This window comes from Xenopus laevis, chromosome 8S (genome assembly GCF_017654675.1).
Source record: "Xenopus laevis strain J_2021 chromosome 8S, Xenopus_laevis_v10.1, whole genome shotgun sequence".
NCBI classification, from domain to species: Eukaryota; Metazoa; Chordata; class Amphibia; order Anura; family Pipidae; genus Xenopus; species Xenopus laevis.
Genome location: NC_054386.1, coordinates 94813960 through 94829974, shown reverse-complemented (window position 1 = coordinate 94829974; position 16015 = coordinate 94813960). Strand labels below are relative to the sequence as shown.

Sequence of the window (16015 nt, the reverse complement as noted above, 5' to 3'; positions counted from 1 at the left end):
CATGCATATCCCGGGAGTTTACAACACAAAGGCGGATTTTCTCAGTTGGAACCATCTGGATTCAGAGGAATGGGAACTTCACCCAGTGATATTAGTGGATCGCTGGGGACAACCACAAATTGATCTGATGTCGCCCAGAGCGAACTGAAATGTATTCTTCATACTGGCAGCATGACCTGCCTACATATTTCCTCCTCTACCCATGCTGCCTTGTGTTCTAAAGAAGATCAAGCAGTCCCATCTCACAGTAATCGTAGTAGCCCCATTTTGGCCTCAGAGGACCTGGTTCTCCGATCTTCATGAACTGACTGTGGATCAACCAATCCGACTAGACGGCAAACCAGATCTTCTGCAACAAGGTCCAATAGTCCACCCAAACCCTGGGTTTTTCACCTTGATGGGATGGCTGTTGAATCATCCATTCCGCTGGGTCAAGGGATAGCGGAAGAAGTAATTTCTATGATGCTGAAGGCACGAAAACCTACATCATCCAAATCCTACTATGCGGTGTAGCAATCCTATTTCAACGGGTGCAGGGAGTTATATGTGTCCTTCGAAATGTCGGATTTATCCTCCTATAGTCCTCCAGGGATATAAGATTCTCAGCCACGATGAGTAAGTCCCTCTTGGATTTGAATAAATACTTACTCAAATCGAGCCTGGCCCCGAAGTTCCCCCTGGGCCTGACTTGAACCAAACAGATTCTCCCAGGAAATTAACCAGACAGCTTTATTTGAGGTATACATTAATAGAGAGTATTACAATACAGAGTATTAAATAATAGCTCATACGTCCTGAAAGTTCATGAGGACGTTGGGGGACATTTTAGTAATATTACATGCAACCATTTAACCATTTCTTCCCTCATGGGGCTGATCCCTTGACATCCAATCATCGTCCTTGGTTTAACATAACTACGTCTCTCTGTCCATTTTAGTATAATCCTTCCTGATCTAAGTATTGTCCAAATAAGTACATTTGCTGTGCTAGTGCAGTGTCCAGAATGGTATCTGTGCAGTGGGTGTGTTTTTGAGGCTATAGGTGTCTTTCTCAAACGTGCACTAGGAATACTTGTGACATGAAACAACAGATGTATTCCTAGTTCTATGTAAACATTCTACAACCCTAATTAGTAGAAAGGCTAACACTCCATCCAACTATGACAGGGTGGGATCTCAATTAAGTGCTTGAGGCCTTACTTGACCTTACTTGTTAATCAGGAACTCTGAGTATCACTAATGTATTATAAGGGATAATGTACCCCCCACTGTAAATGATAAGGATATTAGAAGTCACTGAGGGGTTGTTCTGTGACCATATAAAGGCACAAGGCTGCAGGCTGAGTTATACAGGGAACTCTGAGTATCACTCATGTATTATAAGGGATAATGTACCCCCTACTGTAAATGATAAGGATATTAGAAGTCACTGAGGGGTTGTTCTGTGACCATATAAAGGCACAAGGCTGCAGGCTGAGTTATACAGGGAACTCTGAGTATCACTCATGTATTATAAGGGATAATGTACCCCCTACTGTAAATGATAAGGATATTAGAAGTCACTGAGGGGTTGTTCTGTGACCATATAAAGGCACAAGGCTGCAGGCTGAGTTATACAGGGAACTCTGAGTATCACTCATGTATTATAAGGGATAATGTACCCCCTACTGTAAATGATAAGGATATTAGAAGTCACTGAGGGGTTGTTCTGTGACCATATAAAGGCACAAGGCTGCAGGCTGAGTTATACAGGGAACTCTGAGTATCACTCATGTATTATAAGGGATAATGTACCCCCTACTGTAAATGATAAGGATATTAGAAGTCACTGAGGGGTTGTTCTGTGACCATATAAAGGCACAAGGCTGCAGGCTGAGTTATACAGGGAACTCTGAGTATCACTCATGTATTATAAGGGATAATGTACCCCCTACTGTAAATGATAAGGATATTAGAAGTCACTGTGGGGTTGTTCTGTGACCATATAAAGGCACAAGGCTGCAGGCTGAGTTATACAGGGAACTCTGAGTATCACTCATGTATTATAAGGGATAATGTACCTCCTACTGTAAATGATAAGGATATTGGAAAGGATTTGTAAGCTATTTTTTATTTGGGGGTCATTATTTAGATCATGTGACATCAATGAAATAAATTCTATAATAACAGCACTGGGCACCATTTATAAATATAAAAGCATCTATTCTATATATTCTGTATACATAACAAGTGTTCTGAATTCATTGTTGGTCAAAGCAACACAAACAATTTACATATTTATCCCCTTATTTCCATAAGTCTGGCTTAAAATGTTCCATTTTGGCTCTTTGCCAATACTGTGTATGAATCATGTGAAAAACTTCTATATTTGTAAGAATATTTCATGTATTGAACATATAATGCAATGTAAAGTGGGGGGAGCTCTCTGGTTCTCTAGTTCTATAGGTTCAATTCCCCAAAGGATAAAAACTAGCAGCTCCGCTGATAACCATCAATTTGATAATGTGACAGATAATATCACAGGACACAAGTTGCTTCAAGTGACAAACCACAAGTATTTCATCATGACAAATTCTTCAGAAAATAAAATACTGAATTATTCAATACTTGTTACAGGGTTATACTTCTCAGCAACAGACATAACCAATGTAAATGTAAGTGAGGGTGAATAATAAGGTGTTATGAGTAACCCAGTGGTGTAACTAGATATTACTGGGCCCCACAACCAATTATTTTTCAGGCCTCCAAAATGTCTACAGGTTGACCTGTTTTACCAATATTTATTGAAATTGTACATGAGTTAGGGCCTCATGGGACCCCTATACCTGCAGCCACAGGGTCTGCTTTCTCTATAGTTACGCCCCTGATGTAACCCATGAAAAGGAAATATATGTTAGTATTAACACAGACAGGTTAAAAGGCATCTTATGTTAAACAAAAATGTGGTTTTTTTTGTGTTCTTCTGATTTTTAAAAATGATTTCCTTTTTCTGTGTAATAATAAAACAGTCGCTTGTACTTGATCCCAACTAAGATATAATTAATCCTTATTGGAAGCAAAACCAGCCTATTGGGTTTATTTCATGTTTACATGATTTTCTAGTAGACCAATTTATTTAAAATATAACTTTTCTTGCTCCAAAAATGGAGATTATGGGAGCACTCCAAGGCTAAGAAAAAAATCTGGAAATACAGGTATGGGACCTGTTATCCAGAATGCTTGGGACCTGGGGTTTTCCGGATAATGGATCTTTCCGTAAATTGGATCTTCATACCTTAAGTCTACTAGAAAACCATGTAAACATTAAATAAACCCAATAGGCTGGTTTTGCCTCCAATAAGGATTCAAGTACAAGTTAATCTTTTATTATTACACAGAAAAATCACAAGGAAATCATTTAAAAAAAAAAGTCCAAGGTAAATGAGTGCACACTGGGAACCTATCCACAGGTTTACTTTAAAATCATAATTTTATTATTAATATAATTAAAAAACAGGCCGACATTTCGGTCCACCTCTAGGACCTTTATCAAGAGTTGTATCAGAAAAAACACCATTATGGAAATTTAATTAAATTGAAAATCCATTTATTTTCCCTACACTGTACACTGGCCCCTAGTACCACCTCCCCTCCATCCCCATTATAAGTGGTGACACTTTAGCTTTGGCCGCAAATATAAAGTATTCAACATTAGCTAGATATACTGTATACAACTAAAATTTTATATAATGACCTCTGGTTTTTTTTTTTTTGGTTTTGTTATGTCTTTACTCATGTTTTAAAATAAATAAAAATCTAGTTTAAAAAATCTTTAAAGAATCTCTCTTTTTTCCTTCTTTCCCCTTTTTATACTAGTAATGTGTTTACCAATCCTTATTAAAACTGTTTGCATGGTTTCTACACATTCATTGAGTAAGGTAAACACCAACGTATACAGGTCATTCTCCACCAGAACAGAGGCACCTCAGCAGAGTATGATCAGCGTATGATCAGCGTATGATCAGTGTATGATCAGCGTATGAGCAGAGTATGAGCAGAGTATGAGCAGAGTATGAGCAGCGTATGAGCAGCGTATGAGCAGCGTATGAGCAGAGTATGAGCAGAGTATGAGCAGCGTATGAGCAGCGTATGAGCAGCGTATGAGCAGAGTATGAGCAGCGTATGAGCAGCGTATGAGCAGCGTATGAGCAGCGTATGAGCAGAGTATGAGCAGAGTATGAGCAGAGTATGAGCAGAGTATGAGTACAGTATGAGCAGCGTATGAGCAGCGTATGAGCAGCGTATGAGCGTCGTATGAGCGTCGTACGAGTAGAGTATGAGCAGTGTATGAGCAGCGTAGAGTATGAGCAGAGTATGAGCAGAGTATGAGCAGCAGGTATAAATAAAAACCAGGTGAAATTTGTCAATGTTCTTTTCTTCTTCACAATGATGAAAGCCCCTATGAATATATATATTCGTGCCCAAGCTGTGATTAGTGGCTGCATTTCACATCTACCGCCTTATGGCTTTTATGTATTATTTGCTTTAGAAACCACAGGTTCCTCATTGTGGGGAATGCAAGACCCGCCCAGACAAAGCAGTAAATAAAGCTGCAGGTTGGCTGCACAATGGGTTGTTGGAAAGTTCTTCTGCTCCTCAGGATCTTCCTCTCACTGTGCAGGTAGAGCATCTCTTTTCTCTCTTATGCACCCAGTCTATTCTATACAACTCTCACGCCTTGTGTCTCCCTTTTTATGATCAATTTATTTGTGCTCCCCTTTATTTTTGCTTTAGGTATTTAGTGTATCAGGAAGACCATGGGACCCTCCACCATCTTCCTTGTGTCTCTGTTTTACCTACTGACCCCGGCTCACTCATCCCCTGATCCCACCCTGGACACTCACTGGCAGCTGTGGGTTAAAACTCACCATAAAACCTATAAGGATGCGGTAAGAGAATAGCTTTGTATACTGATAGTGCTGTTTAGCTGAGAGTAATGCATTGAGTCCTCTCTGAGCCAAAGTTCTCTCAATAACAGACTGGAACATAATAGCAATTACTTGATCCAGGGACTGGTCTGATTTCCTTTTTTGGAGCCAGAAAGGAATTTTCCCTTCTAACTCAAATTGGAGAGGCTTCAAATGGGTTTTTTGTGCCTTCCTTTGGATGAACTGGCAGTTAGGCAGGTTATATATAGATTTAAAATGTTCAACTTGATCGTTGTGTCTTTTTTCAACCTAACTTACTCTATTACTAATTAGAATAGAAAGGCAATTCATAACCTCAAAATTCACAAGAAAATAAAAAGGTAAAGCTAAAATGTAATTACAGATGTAACCACAGTTGTCTCAGATCAGAGGTTTTTAATTAGGCTCTTCATTGAGGCCAAAAAAACACTGCCCCCTCATCATTCTTTAGCTCATAACAAGATTACAGGCATATGAAAATACTGTTTTACAGGTATGGGACCTGTTATCCAGAATGCTTGGGATCTCGGGCTTTATGGATAACAAATTATTTCTGTGATTTGGATCTTCATACCTTAAGTCTACTAGAACATCATTTAAACATTAAATAAACCCAATAGGCATGTTTTGCCTCCAATGAGGATTAATTATGTCTTAGTTGGGATCAAGTACAAGCTACTGTATTATTATTACACAGAAAAAGGTATGTATTTTAAAAAATTTGGATAAAATAGAGTCGATGGGAGCCATTCCATAATTCGGAGCTTTCTGGATAATGGGTTTCCGGATATTGGATCTTTCTGTAATTTGGATCTTCAAACCTTAAGTCTACTAGAAAATCATGTAAACATTAAATAAAGCCAATAGGCTGGTTTTGCTTCCAATAAGGATTAATTATATCTTAGTTGGGATCAAGTACAAAGTACTGCTTTATTATTATAGGGAAAATTTGGATCGTTTGGATAAAATGGAGTCTACGGGTGACGGCCTCTGTATAAAAGATCCCATATGTATATCAACAATTCAGTCATAATACTAAGAATATTTATGGCAGAACATAGTTTTCACCCTAAATTTCTTCATAATTAATCTACAGAATTGATTTCAAGGTTTCCGTTTAGAAAAGGGGTAAAAAAAAATTCTCTCGATAATTGGTTTTTAAGTTGAGACCCTAGCGACAGCCTCTGTTTTGGGAACCACTTAGGGGTATATTTAGCAAAGAGTGAAGTTCGAGATCGCCCCAGTTCTCTAGAGTGAAATTCCGCCACTCTCCATTCATTTCTGTGGGATATTTAAAAAAGTATTTATCAATGGGTGAAAGGGAAATACACCTGGTGGAATTTCACTCTAGAGGACTGTGGCCATCTACAACGTCACTCTTTGATAAATATACCCCTTAGAGTCTGAGTCTAGTCCGTAGACCGGCAGTGTTAGTAGGTGAGATCAACACAACTTTCGCTTTGAGATATTCTGTATTCTCTAACCAGTAGTGGGCTGATAAAAAACTTACAGTAATTGTTGAGTGGTTGGTATATAGTACAACTGCACTTATTGACTTCACCATCTAAGTTTGTAAATTCATTTTAATATACCTAACTAGCACCTTACAATTGACAGGAGGAGGAAGGTGCCAGACGGACCATCTGGGAGGAGACAATGAAATTTATCACAGTCCATAACTTGGAACATTCCTTGGGACTCCACACTTACGAGGTTGGGATGAACCATCTGGGAGATATGGTAAGAACTCCAACCTTCTATGCAAAGATTCCCTGATGTTAAGTTCCCAGCAGCACAGTAACATAAACAGAACTGATATTTGTGGTCTATTTGTTAAGCTGTTTGTGATTATGTACAACAATAAATTAACGTTTTCAAATAGAAATACTGTAGATGTGGGGGTGTGGTATTTAATAAAATTTATTTGGCCCACATTCCCAATATTTTGAGGAGGAGAATGGAAATCTGTGCATTAATCATTATAAACACTAGCCTATCTATACACAACCCATAAGCTATTGCTATTTGCTATTGCACTTCCTTTAAGAGCAGGGAAAGAAACTTCTCAGGGCTGATTGGGGCAGCCTGTGAGTCCTGTGTCCCTTAAATATGTCATAATATTATATACACATTCGCAACTGAGAACTTTATATATATACTCTAAGGGGCCGATTCACTAACTTCGAGTGAAGGATTCGAAGTTTCGAAGTTTTTTTTGGGCTACTTCGACCATCGAATGGGCTACTTCGATCTTCGACTACGACTACGACTTTGAATCGAAGGATTCGAAGTAAAAATCGTTCGACTATTCGACCATTCGATAGTAGAAAGTACTGTCTCTTTAAAAAAAACTTCGACCCCCTAGTTCGCCATCTAAAAGCTACCGAAGTCAATGTTAGCCTATGGGGAAGGTCCCCACAGGCTTGGCTAACATTTTTTGATCGAAGGATATTCCTTCGATCGTTGGATTTAAATCCTTCGAATCGTTCGATTCGAAGGATTTAATCGTTCGATCGAAGGAATTATGCTTCGATCGTTCGTTCGATCGATCTGCGCTAAATCCTTCGACTTCGATATTCGAAGTCGAAGGATTTGAATTCCTAGTCGAATATCGAGGGTTAATTAACCCTCGATATTCGACTCTTAGTGAATCGGCCCCTAGTAGAAAGTGGAAAGACTCTGGTTTGGATTTAGGGTGTGCCTGGTTTTACCTTGGTACAGACCAGAGACCTTTACGCTACCTTTTAGTATGTTATTGAATGGAAAAGCAACTTTTCAATTGGTCTTCATTATTTTTTAGAGTTTTCCTTTCATTATTTGCCTTCTTCTTTTGACTCTTTCCAGCTGTCAAATGGGGGGTCACTGACCCCATCTGAAAACAAATGCTCTGTAAGGCTACAAATGTATTGTTATTGCTACTTTTTGTTACTCATCTTTCTATTCAGTCCTCTCCTCTTCATATTCCAGCCCTGTATTCAAATCAATGCATGGTTGCTAGGGGAATTTGGACCCTCGCAACCAGACTGCTGAAATGATAGAGCAGATGAATAAAAAACGAAATATCTCAAATAATAAATAATAATATCTCAAACAATAAAACATGAAAATCAATTGCAAATTGTCTCAGAATATCACTCTCTACATCAGTGGTCCCCAACCAGTAGCTCATGAGGAACATGTTGCTCTCCAACCCCTTGGATGTTGCTCCCAGTGGCCTCAAAGCAGGAGCTTATTTTTGAATTCCAGGCTTGGAGGCAAGTTTTAGTTGTATAAAAACCAGATGTACTGCCAAACAGAGCCTCCTGTAGGCTGCCAGTCCACTTAGGGGCTACCAATAGCCAATCACAGCCCTTATATAGCACCCCAAGAACTTTTCATGCTTGTGTTGCCCCCAACACTTTTTACATTTGAATGTGGCTCACGGGTAAAAAAGGTTGGGGACCCCTGCTCTGCATCATACCAAAATTGCACAACCCCTTTAAACTTCTGAAATTCTTTAAAACTGAAGACTTATAATAATAATAATACTCTCCTTATTATACCATTGATATCCTGATTTTATTATGTATCGTTTATTATAACATCACACTGGAAGAGTGTATATTGCAGACCTGTGTATCATGGTTATATTGTTATGTGTCAGACAGGTGAAGAGTTGGCTGCAACAATGACAGGTTACACAGACAAGGACGATCCATTGGCCAACATGACCGAAGTACCGGAAGAGATATTAAACGCTCAGCCACCGACATCAATAGACTGGAGAACCAGAAGCTGCATTACCAGTGTTAAAAATCAGGTATGTGCACCTGTGTGTGTGTGTGTGTATATATATATATATTTATTACACAAATGCCATGATATCCTGTAAACTATATCCTTATAAACGGTGAGTAGTGATGTCATTTTTGTCACATGACTCACTAGAACTTGTGTATTATAATAAATAGAGTACCCCTTGTTGGAAAATATGAGGATATTAGAAGTACCCTTGGAGTTGCATGACCTGTATAAAAGCACTCGGCCTTCGGCCTCGTGTTTTTATATGGTCATGGAACTCCTCGGTAACTTATAATATCCTTATATTTTACAATAGGGGTTACTTTATTCACTATATAAATGTAGGAAAAAAGTTCTGCGCTCACAGGTCTTGAAATAAGAGTTTTTTTTAATTTATTAAAAAAACATGCATAGTATTGGTGTGGCTTTGCACCCAGGCAAGTGAACACTTTTTCGTGAGTGACGGTATCTCTGAGGACAGTATATCTAGTGAATAAAGTACCCCCTCTTGTAAAATATAAGGATATTATAAGTTACCGATGAGTTTCATGACCATATAAAAGTACGAGGCCGAAGGCCGAGTGTTTTTATACAGGTTATGGAACTTCGTGTGACAGAAATGACATCAGAACTCACCGTTTATAACTGATGACATCAGAACTCACCGTTTATAAGGATATAATTTACAAGATATTCATAGCTTTTGTGTATTATATATATATATACATATAGTGAATAAAGTACCACGTATTGTAAAAAATAAGTATATTACAAGTCACCGAGGAGTTCCATGACAACATAAAAGTACAAGGCCGAGTGTTTTTATACAGGACATGGAACTCTGAGGTTACTTCTAATATCCTCATATTTCCCAACAAGGGGCACTTTATTTATTATAATACACACGTTTTAGTCAGTCATGTGACAAAAATGACATCCCTACTCACCATTTATAACTGATGACATCACTAAGAGCCATTTATAAGGATATAATTTACAACATATTCATAGCTTTTGTGTATTATATATATGCCCACTACTTTTTCTCTTTATCCTAAAGAGAAACTTAAAAGCAGAGAACCTTAAAATGCGTAAAATTGCAATAATATTGTTGGTGGTGCAGGAGGTCATGTTTGCTGGAGAGGCACTTAGGGTCAACGTTTCTTATTTTGCCCAAAGGCGTAGTGACAAAAAGGGTAAGCGCACCCCTTAATGCTTATTCAGACAGCACTTCTCCACTGGGTTTTGTATGTGCTCTGCATTTCATGCTGTATTGAATTGCTTACACTTTTCAAAGGAATTCTTAGGGGCAAATTCACTAAGATTCGTAGTTGCGCCAGGCGTAACTTCGCCGCACTTCGCCACACTTCGCCAGGCGTAGTTTTGCCAGCGCTCCGCAAATTCACTAAAATCCGAAGTTGCGCTCAGGGGTAGCATAAGGTTGCGAAGTTGCGCTAGCGTTGATTCACTAAGCGAAGCGAAGTTACGCTAGCGATGGTTAATTTGTATACGGCGCCAAAATTTAAATTCAAATTTCAATGGAGGAATACGTACTTACAAATGCCTGGGAAACCTTCAAAACATCAAATAAAATTTTATTTTGCCCTACACATGTGCCCACTGTATAGGTAAGTTGCCATGAGTCAGGAAATGTAGGGGGGAAGGAGGGGAGCCCCAAAAAATTTTTCGATCTTTTTCAGCCTATCACCCATAATATAGAAAAAACGCCAGCGTTTTTTGGGACTTAGAAAAAATTTGAACTTTTTTTGAAGCAATCGCTATCTACTCTATTGCACTTCGCCTGGTCTGAGGTGGCGAAGGAAGTCTAGCGTAAAAGTTAGCGTTCAGTACACTGCGCGCGTTAGTGAATTTGCGTAGTTACGTCCGTTGCGCAAATTCGCCAGGCGTAAGGGTGCAAAGTAATACTAGCCAATTTACGCCAGCGTTCGTTAGTGAATTTGCGAAGTAATGAAAATGACCAACGCTAGCGAATTGACGCTAGCGTTAGGCGCTTCGGCGCTTTGTGAATTTGCCCCTTATTCTCTTCTCACACTTTCCCTTTAGTTTAATGCATGACAGTCTTCTATGCAAAGTGACCTGATTATTACAATTATAAAACCGCTTACAATATTACGTTCTCCATACTTGATGTGTGTGATGATGTGTGTGCACCCCCACTGGGAACTGGCAGTTTAAATGCTCTGCAATAAAAAGGTATTTTTGGAAGCTGTGTTTCTCACCCCACAGGCAATGGCAACACCCATGAACAATTGCCCTTATAAAGTGGTCAATCCCTTTCCTTTCTTTTCTGAATCCCAACAGGGAACGTGCGGATGTAGCTACGCTTTCAGTGCCGTGGGGGCTCTGGAATGCCAATGGAAAAAGAAAACGGGCAAGCTTCTTACATTCAGCCCACAGGAACTGGTGGATTGTTCCTCTACTGAAGGAAACAACGGCTGCAGAGATGGATATTTAATGTATTCCTTCTCATACATGAGGAAGTATGGTTTGAGGCAGGAATCTGCTTATCCATATGAAGGAAAGGTAATACAGATCAACTGAAATACTGAATAACAATCACACAGAACATCAGTCAAACCCAGGCAACAGATTCAGCTGAAATGTAAAAGCCTGGGCCTGCTCTGTAGTATCAAGTCAAATTCTAATTTTTTTTATTTGACCCTTGATAAATCTTCCCCTAAATAAGGTGTTTTCATTGGTTGAATACCTGCCCTTTGTCTGACCAACCACTATCTCGGCACAGGAACAGCCAGAGGCCCATTCTTACATTCAGATTAAAGCAAGGCATGGATACTGGCCTTTAAGTAGCACCACAAGGGTAACTTACTATCATATTTATGAAATCCAGCTGAGATGGCTTTGCAGAGGACATTTAGTGAGCTGCTTCTTCACTAAAATAGTTGTCCTTATACTGAGCCTCTGATTCCAGGAAGGAAAGTGCACAAGGAAGAGGCGAAGCAATGTTGGAGTGGTAAAGCGTTTCTACAGAATACCTTCTGGCAATGGGGATTCTCTATTGAAAGCTGTAGGAACAGTGGGACCTGTGCCTGGTTGGATAGATGCCAGTCGTCAAGGGTTCCGTATGTACAAGTCAGGTGGGTGCATAATGCTGTGCTGTCTCTGTATAACAGGGGTATCCTCTAAGTACCAGTAAACAGCCAAAGGCTTTAAAATGTATTTATTTAACAACATTGTTGGGTCCTCAGCTCAGTTCTGCACTCAGCTGTGAAGATTCTTCTGACAGTAGCCCTTTCTGACTGTGTTTTTATATACAATTTACTATATAAGTAACTAGCAGTTACACAAGTTACATATACACTTAGGGGCAGATTTACTAAGCTCGAGTGAAGAATTCGAATGAAAAAAAATTCGAATTTCGAAATATTTTTTTGGGTACTTCGATCATCGTCTGTCAGTAGAAATACAAATATTGAGGTTTTGGCAGTAGTAGTCCTGTAATCTTAACTTGCCACCGTTTTAGCTATCTTTCAATTTAATTATCTGCTTCGATTTCTACAGATTGTAATCATTTTCCCAAATACATGCTCATACAGGCCACTCTCACCAGAACCCAGTGATTAGTATGGCGGCCTTTTAGCTGTTTAGGTTTTTAGTGACCAGGAAGCCATGTTTGTTGGGTTTGTATGTTCTCTCTGTGGATCTGTAAATACATAATTTAAGCTGGAATCTGATCAAACTGCCCCAGACTGTTTGTGGCAATGGTAGGGAAGTTCATATATATATATATAAAGGCTGTGGTCACACAGGCTGTTGGCTTTGGCTATTGTCAGAGTGGGTATACTGGCCACACACCAGCAAGTTACAGAGCATAGCAAGAAAGTCAAGTTACTTGAATTCTTCTGAATTTCAGGTGTTTACTACGATCCTCATTGCACCAAAGATACAAACCACGTTGTGCTTGTGGCTGGATACGGAAAACAAAACGGCATGACCTATTGGCTGGTTAAGAACAGGTAAGATAAACGGAAAGCTAAAGCTTAGTGATATTTTCATAGTTTGTAGGTTCCTGTATACATTTAACTTTTTTTCCCTTTCATCTAATGGAGAAGGCTTTAATAGACTGGGACATACTCTTATGCATATTATCTCTTTGTTCAGATAACAGTCTCCTACACCTTATAGACATACCAGGCACACGTATAGTACTGACACTTTCCAGTACGGCGACAGTGGGTTGTAGGATCTATTTATGGTTCTTCCTATAAGTTATTTATGAAAGCAATAGTGTTATATATATATATATATATAAGAATGCATGGAGTGCAGGGTACCATCATGCACCAAAAGGTAAGGCACTGCACATTAACTGTAGGGGTCATTTAGAATTTATTCAGGACCCCTTAAGTGCCCATTAAGGTCCATTCGCCCATTCAGGCAGCACTTTTGCTTGGAGGAATGGTTGCACTGTGCACCTTAATCCCAATAAAATAATGTAAGATGGACAGTACAGTATCAGAGGGCACAAGCCCCATGGTGACCTGTGTCCTCTCCTGCACCTTAACTTGCACATCTAAATGGGAATTTGCATTGAAATCACAGTTTTAAAGTGGCCAGCAGCCAGTTTGAGCATAGGGCCCTTATAGAACTAGAACAAAATGTAACCAATCGTTGTCTCGGAGCAGTCACACAGCTAGACCAGACTGTATCCAATCATACTGATAAACATTCACAAGGATAGACCAAACTGTCATTGGGATATACCAACTCTATGACAATAGCATGAAAACTACCCAGGGCTAAACCAATGGACATCCGATCATACTCTTGGAATTTATACAGTTGTAGGATTATCCGTAAACCTTTCACAGGCCTACACCAAGTTTGTAGGACTAGACTAGTTACATGTTAGTAATTTTCCACCCTGCTTTTGCCAATGCCTCTTCTCAGCCCAGACTTAGCCCTACCCAAAGTTTTAAAAGCTTTTAAAAAGCTTCACCTAGGGTTGCCACTTTCTGGCCAAATCATACTGGCCTGTCCATAAAGGGGTGAGTTTGTATGTCATTCTGGATCTCCCCAACCTCTAGTTGAATCCGGTGAGTTTCATACAGACCTGTGCAACGCTGTGCTAAATAGCAGTCACTCACAGCTAGTGATGGGCGAATAAATTCGCAAAAAATTTGCTGCGTCGGAAAAATTTGGGCACGTGGCAGAATAGTCAAAATTATTCAGACGCACATTGACTTTAATACATTTGGCCAAAATAGGCATACGTATTGTCGCCGGAAGTCCAAATTGGAAGTCCAAATTGATACACATCAAAATAATTTTAACACCCTTTGCCCATCACTACTTGAATTTTACAGAGTTACACCATATGGTCGATAATAAATGTTCAAGGAAGAAAAAAATAGCTGGCACTGAAGAGCTTTTACGAGAGGGATGGAACCGTGGCTAGTTTATTGCGTCACTAATAATAAATAATAATAATAATAAACTAGCAGGGGTTCCATGTTGCTTAAGTGCCAGTTGTTTTTATTCCTTGTATTCTTGGGAGGATGCCAACTCTTCAGGCTGGGCACAGAGTGAATAATCATAGAGAGGTGGGTGTGCGACAGTAATGAATGTTGAAATACTACATCAGCCTAGTTGGCTGGTGCTACATTGCAGCAGACATAGAAAGAATCTATGGAGTAAAGTAGCATCACATTTCTGCTAAGGGGAAAAGTATCAACTTACTGACCCCCCCATTGGTTGCTCATTTATATCTTTGTGACTGTACAGCTTTCTCCAACTGTCATTTCTCTCACTAACATTCATTTATAGGATTCAATTAAAGGGGAACTATTGCTCAAATCAAAATTTAATATAAGCTTCATCATAGTGAAACATGAAACTTTCTTAATATAATCAATTAAAAATTCTGTACCGTTTCTGAAAGTTCCTCTTCGCTATCCCTCTCTCGGCAGCTGTTTCTCCTCATTCTCATTTCATTCAGCCGTTGGGTGTCAGATGAATGATCTAATATATCTTATACTGGGGCAGGGTCGGACTGCCCCCTACTAAGACGCGTCGGCTCAGCAACAGCGCCGCTCGGCACGCATGCTCAACAGCGACGCGCAGTGCCGGAAAAAAATTATTTTTTGCAATTTGAAATATCTGGAGAATGGTTCTGGCGGGGTCCCACGAGGGTCGGGGCCCACCGGGTTTTTTCCCGATATCCCGCCGGGCCAGTCCAACACTGTACTGGGGCTCCTTTTGCCTAGAAGATGTATTAGAGATCACTCTATTAAAATCACCAGACATCATGTCTCTCTACATGCAGGATTTGTCCAAAAGGCAGTTATTTTGTTAGATTTTGTTTGTACTGGAATCAGTTATTTGAGTGAGCTCTAATTCATCTGTTAGGAAAGGAGCCCCCACCTATAAGTTATATTGGATCATTCATCTGACACCCAACTCCAGAATGAAGACAGAATGAAGAGAAACAGATGCTGAGAGAGGAATAGTGGAAATAAACTTGATTATTGCAGAAACGATGCAGAATATTTAATTGATTGTATTTAGAAAGTTTCTTATTTCAGTATGCTGAAGCTTATATAAAAATTTCATTCCGCAATAGTTCCCCTTTAAGACAATTTCCTTTTGTTTGTTTTTTTCAGTTGGGGAAAAGGCTTTGGAGACAACGGATACATAAAAATGGCTCGAAATTATAACAAAGACTGCGGCATTACCCTGCATGCGGTCTATCCAACTGTGTGAGGCATGGTCCTGGCCGAGTAGTTGGGCCAATGGCATTTTATCTGCAAGCTAATATTTCTGTTAATTCTTTTATGCCACTTTTTTGTTTCTTCTTAAAGGATAAGGAAACTTTAGGCCTACCATTTGGCACTCTGAGTGATTGCATTCATTTATCTGATACCCAGGCCACTGCTCCTGTTAGCAAAAAACTGCACTGGTGTTCTACTCTTCAAAAACCACTGAGCAATCCTCCTCGTTCTTCTTCTTTTTTTTGCGTAGGTGCACATGCTCAGTAGAGTGAAAAATGGAACTCTAAAGGGGTTATTCACCTTTAAATTAATATGATGTAGAGAGTGATATTCCGATACACTTTGCAATTGGTTTTCATTTTTTATTATTTGTGGTTTTTGAGTTATTTAGCTTTTTATTCAGCAGCTCTCCAGTTTGCAATTGCAGCAGTCTGGTTGCTAGTATCCAAATTCCCCTAGCAATCATGCATTGATTTCAATTAGAGACTGGAATATAAATAGGAGAGGCCTCAATAGAAAGATGAGTAATAAACACTAGCTA

At 39.4% G+C, this 16015-nt stretch overlaps 1 protein-coding gene across 1 annotated transcript; it reads left to right on the top strand.

Moving 5' to 3' along the window:
- The first annotated feature begins 4596 nt into the window (after positions 1-4596).
- On the top strand, positions 4597-15775 carry LOC108700331 (cathepsin S). The gene is made up of 8 exons (XM_041574430.1): positions 4597-4659; positions 4773-4927; positions 6563-6685; positions 8589-8744; positions 11048-11269; positions 11676-11841; positions 12618-12720; positions 15367-15775. Exons 2-8 carry the CDS (start codon positions 4796-4798, stop codon positions 15464-15466), a joined length of 1002 nt encoding a protein of 333 aa, XP_041430364.1. The 5' UTR covers positions 4597-4659; positions 4773-4795; the 3' UTR covers positions 15467-15775.
- Positions 15776-16015: the final 240 nt, after the last annotated feature.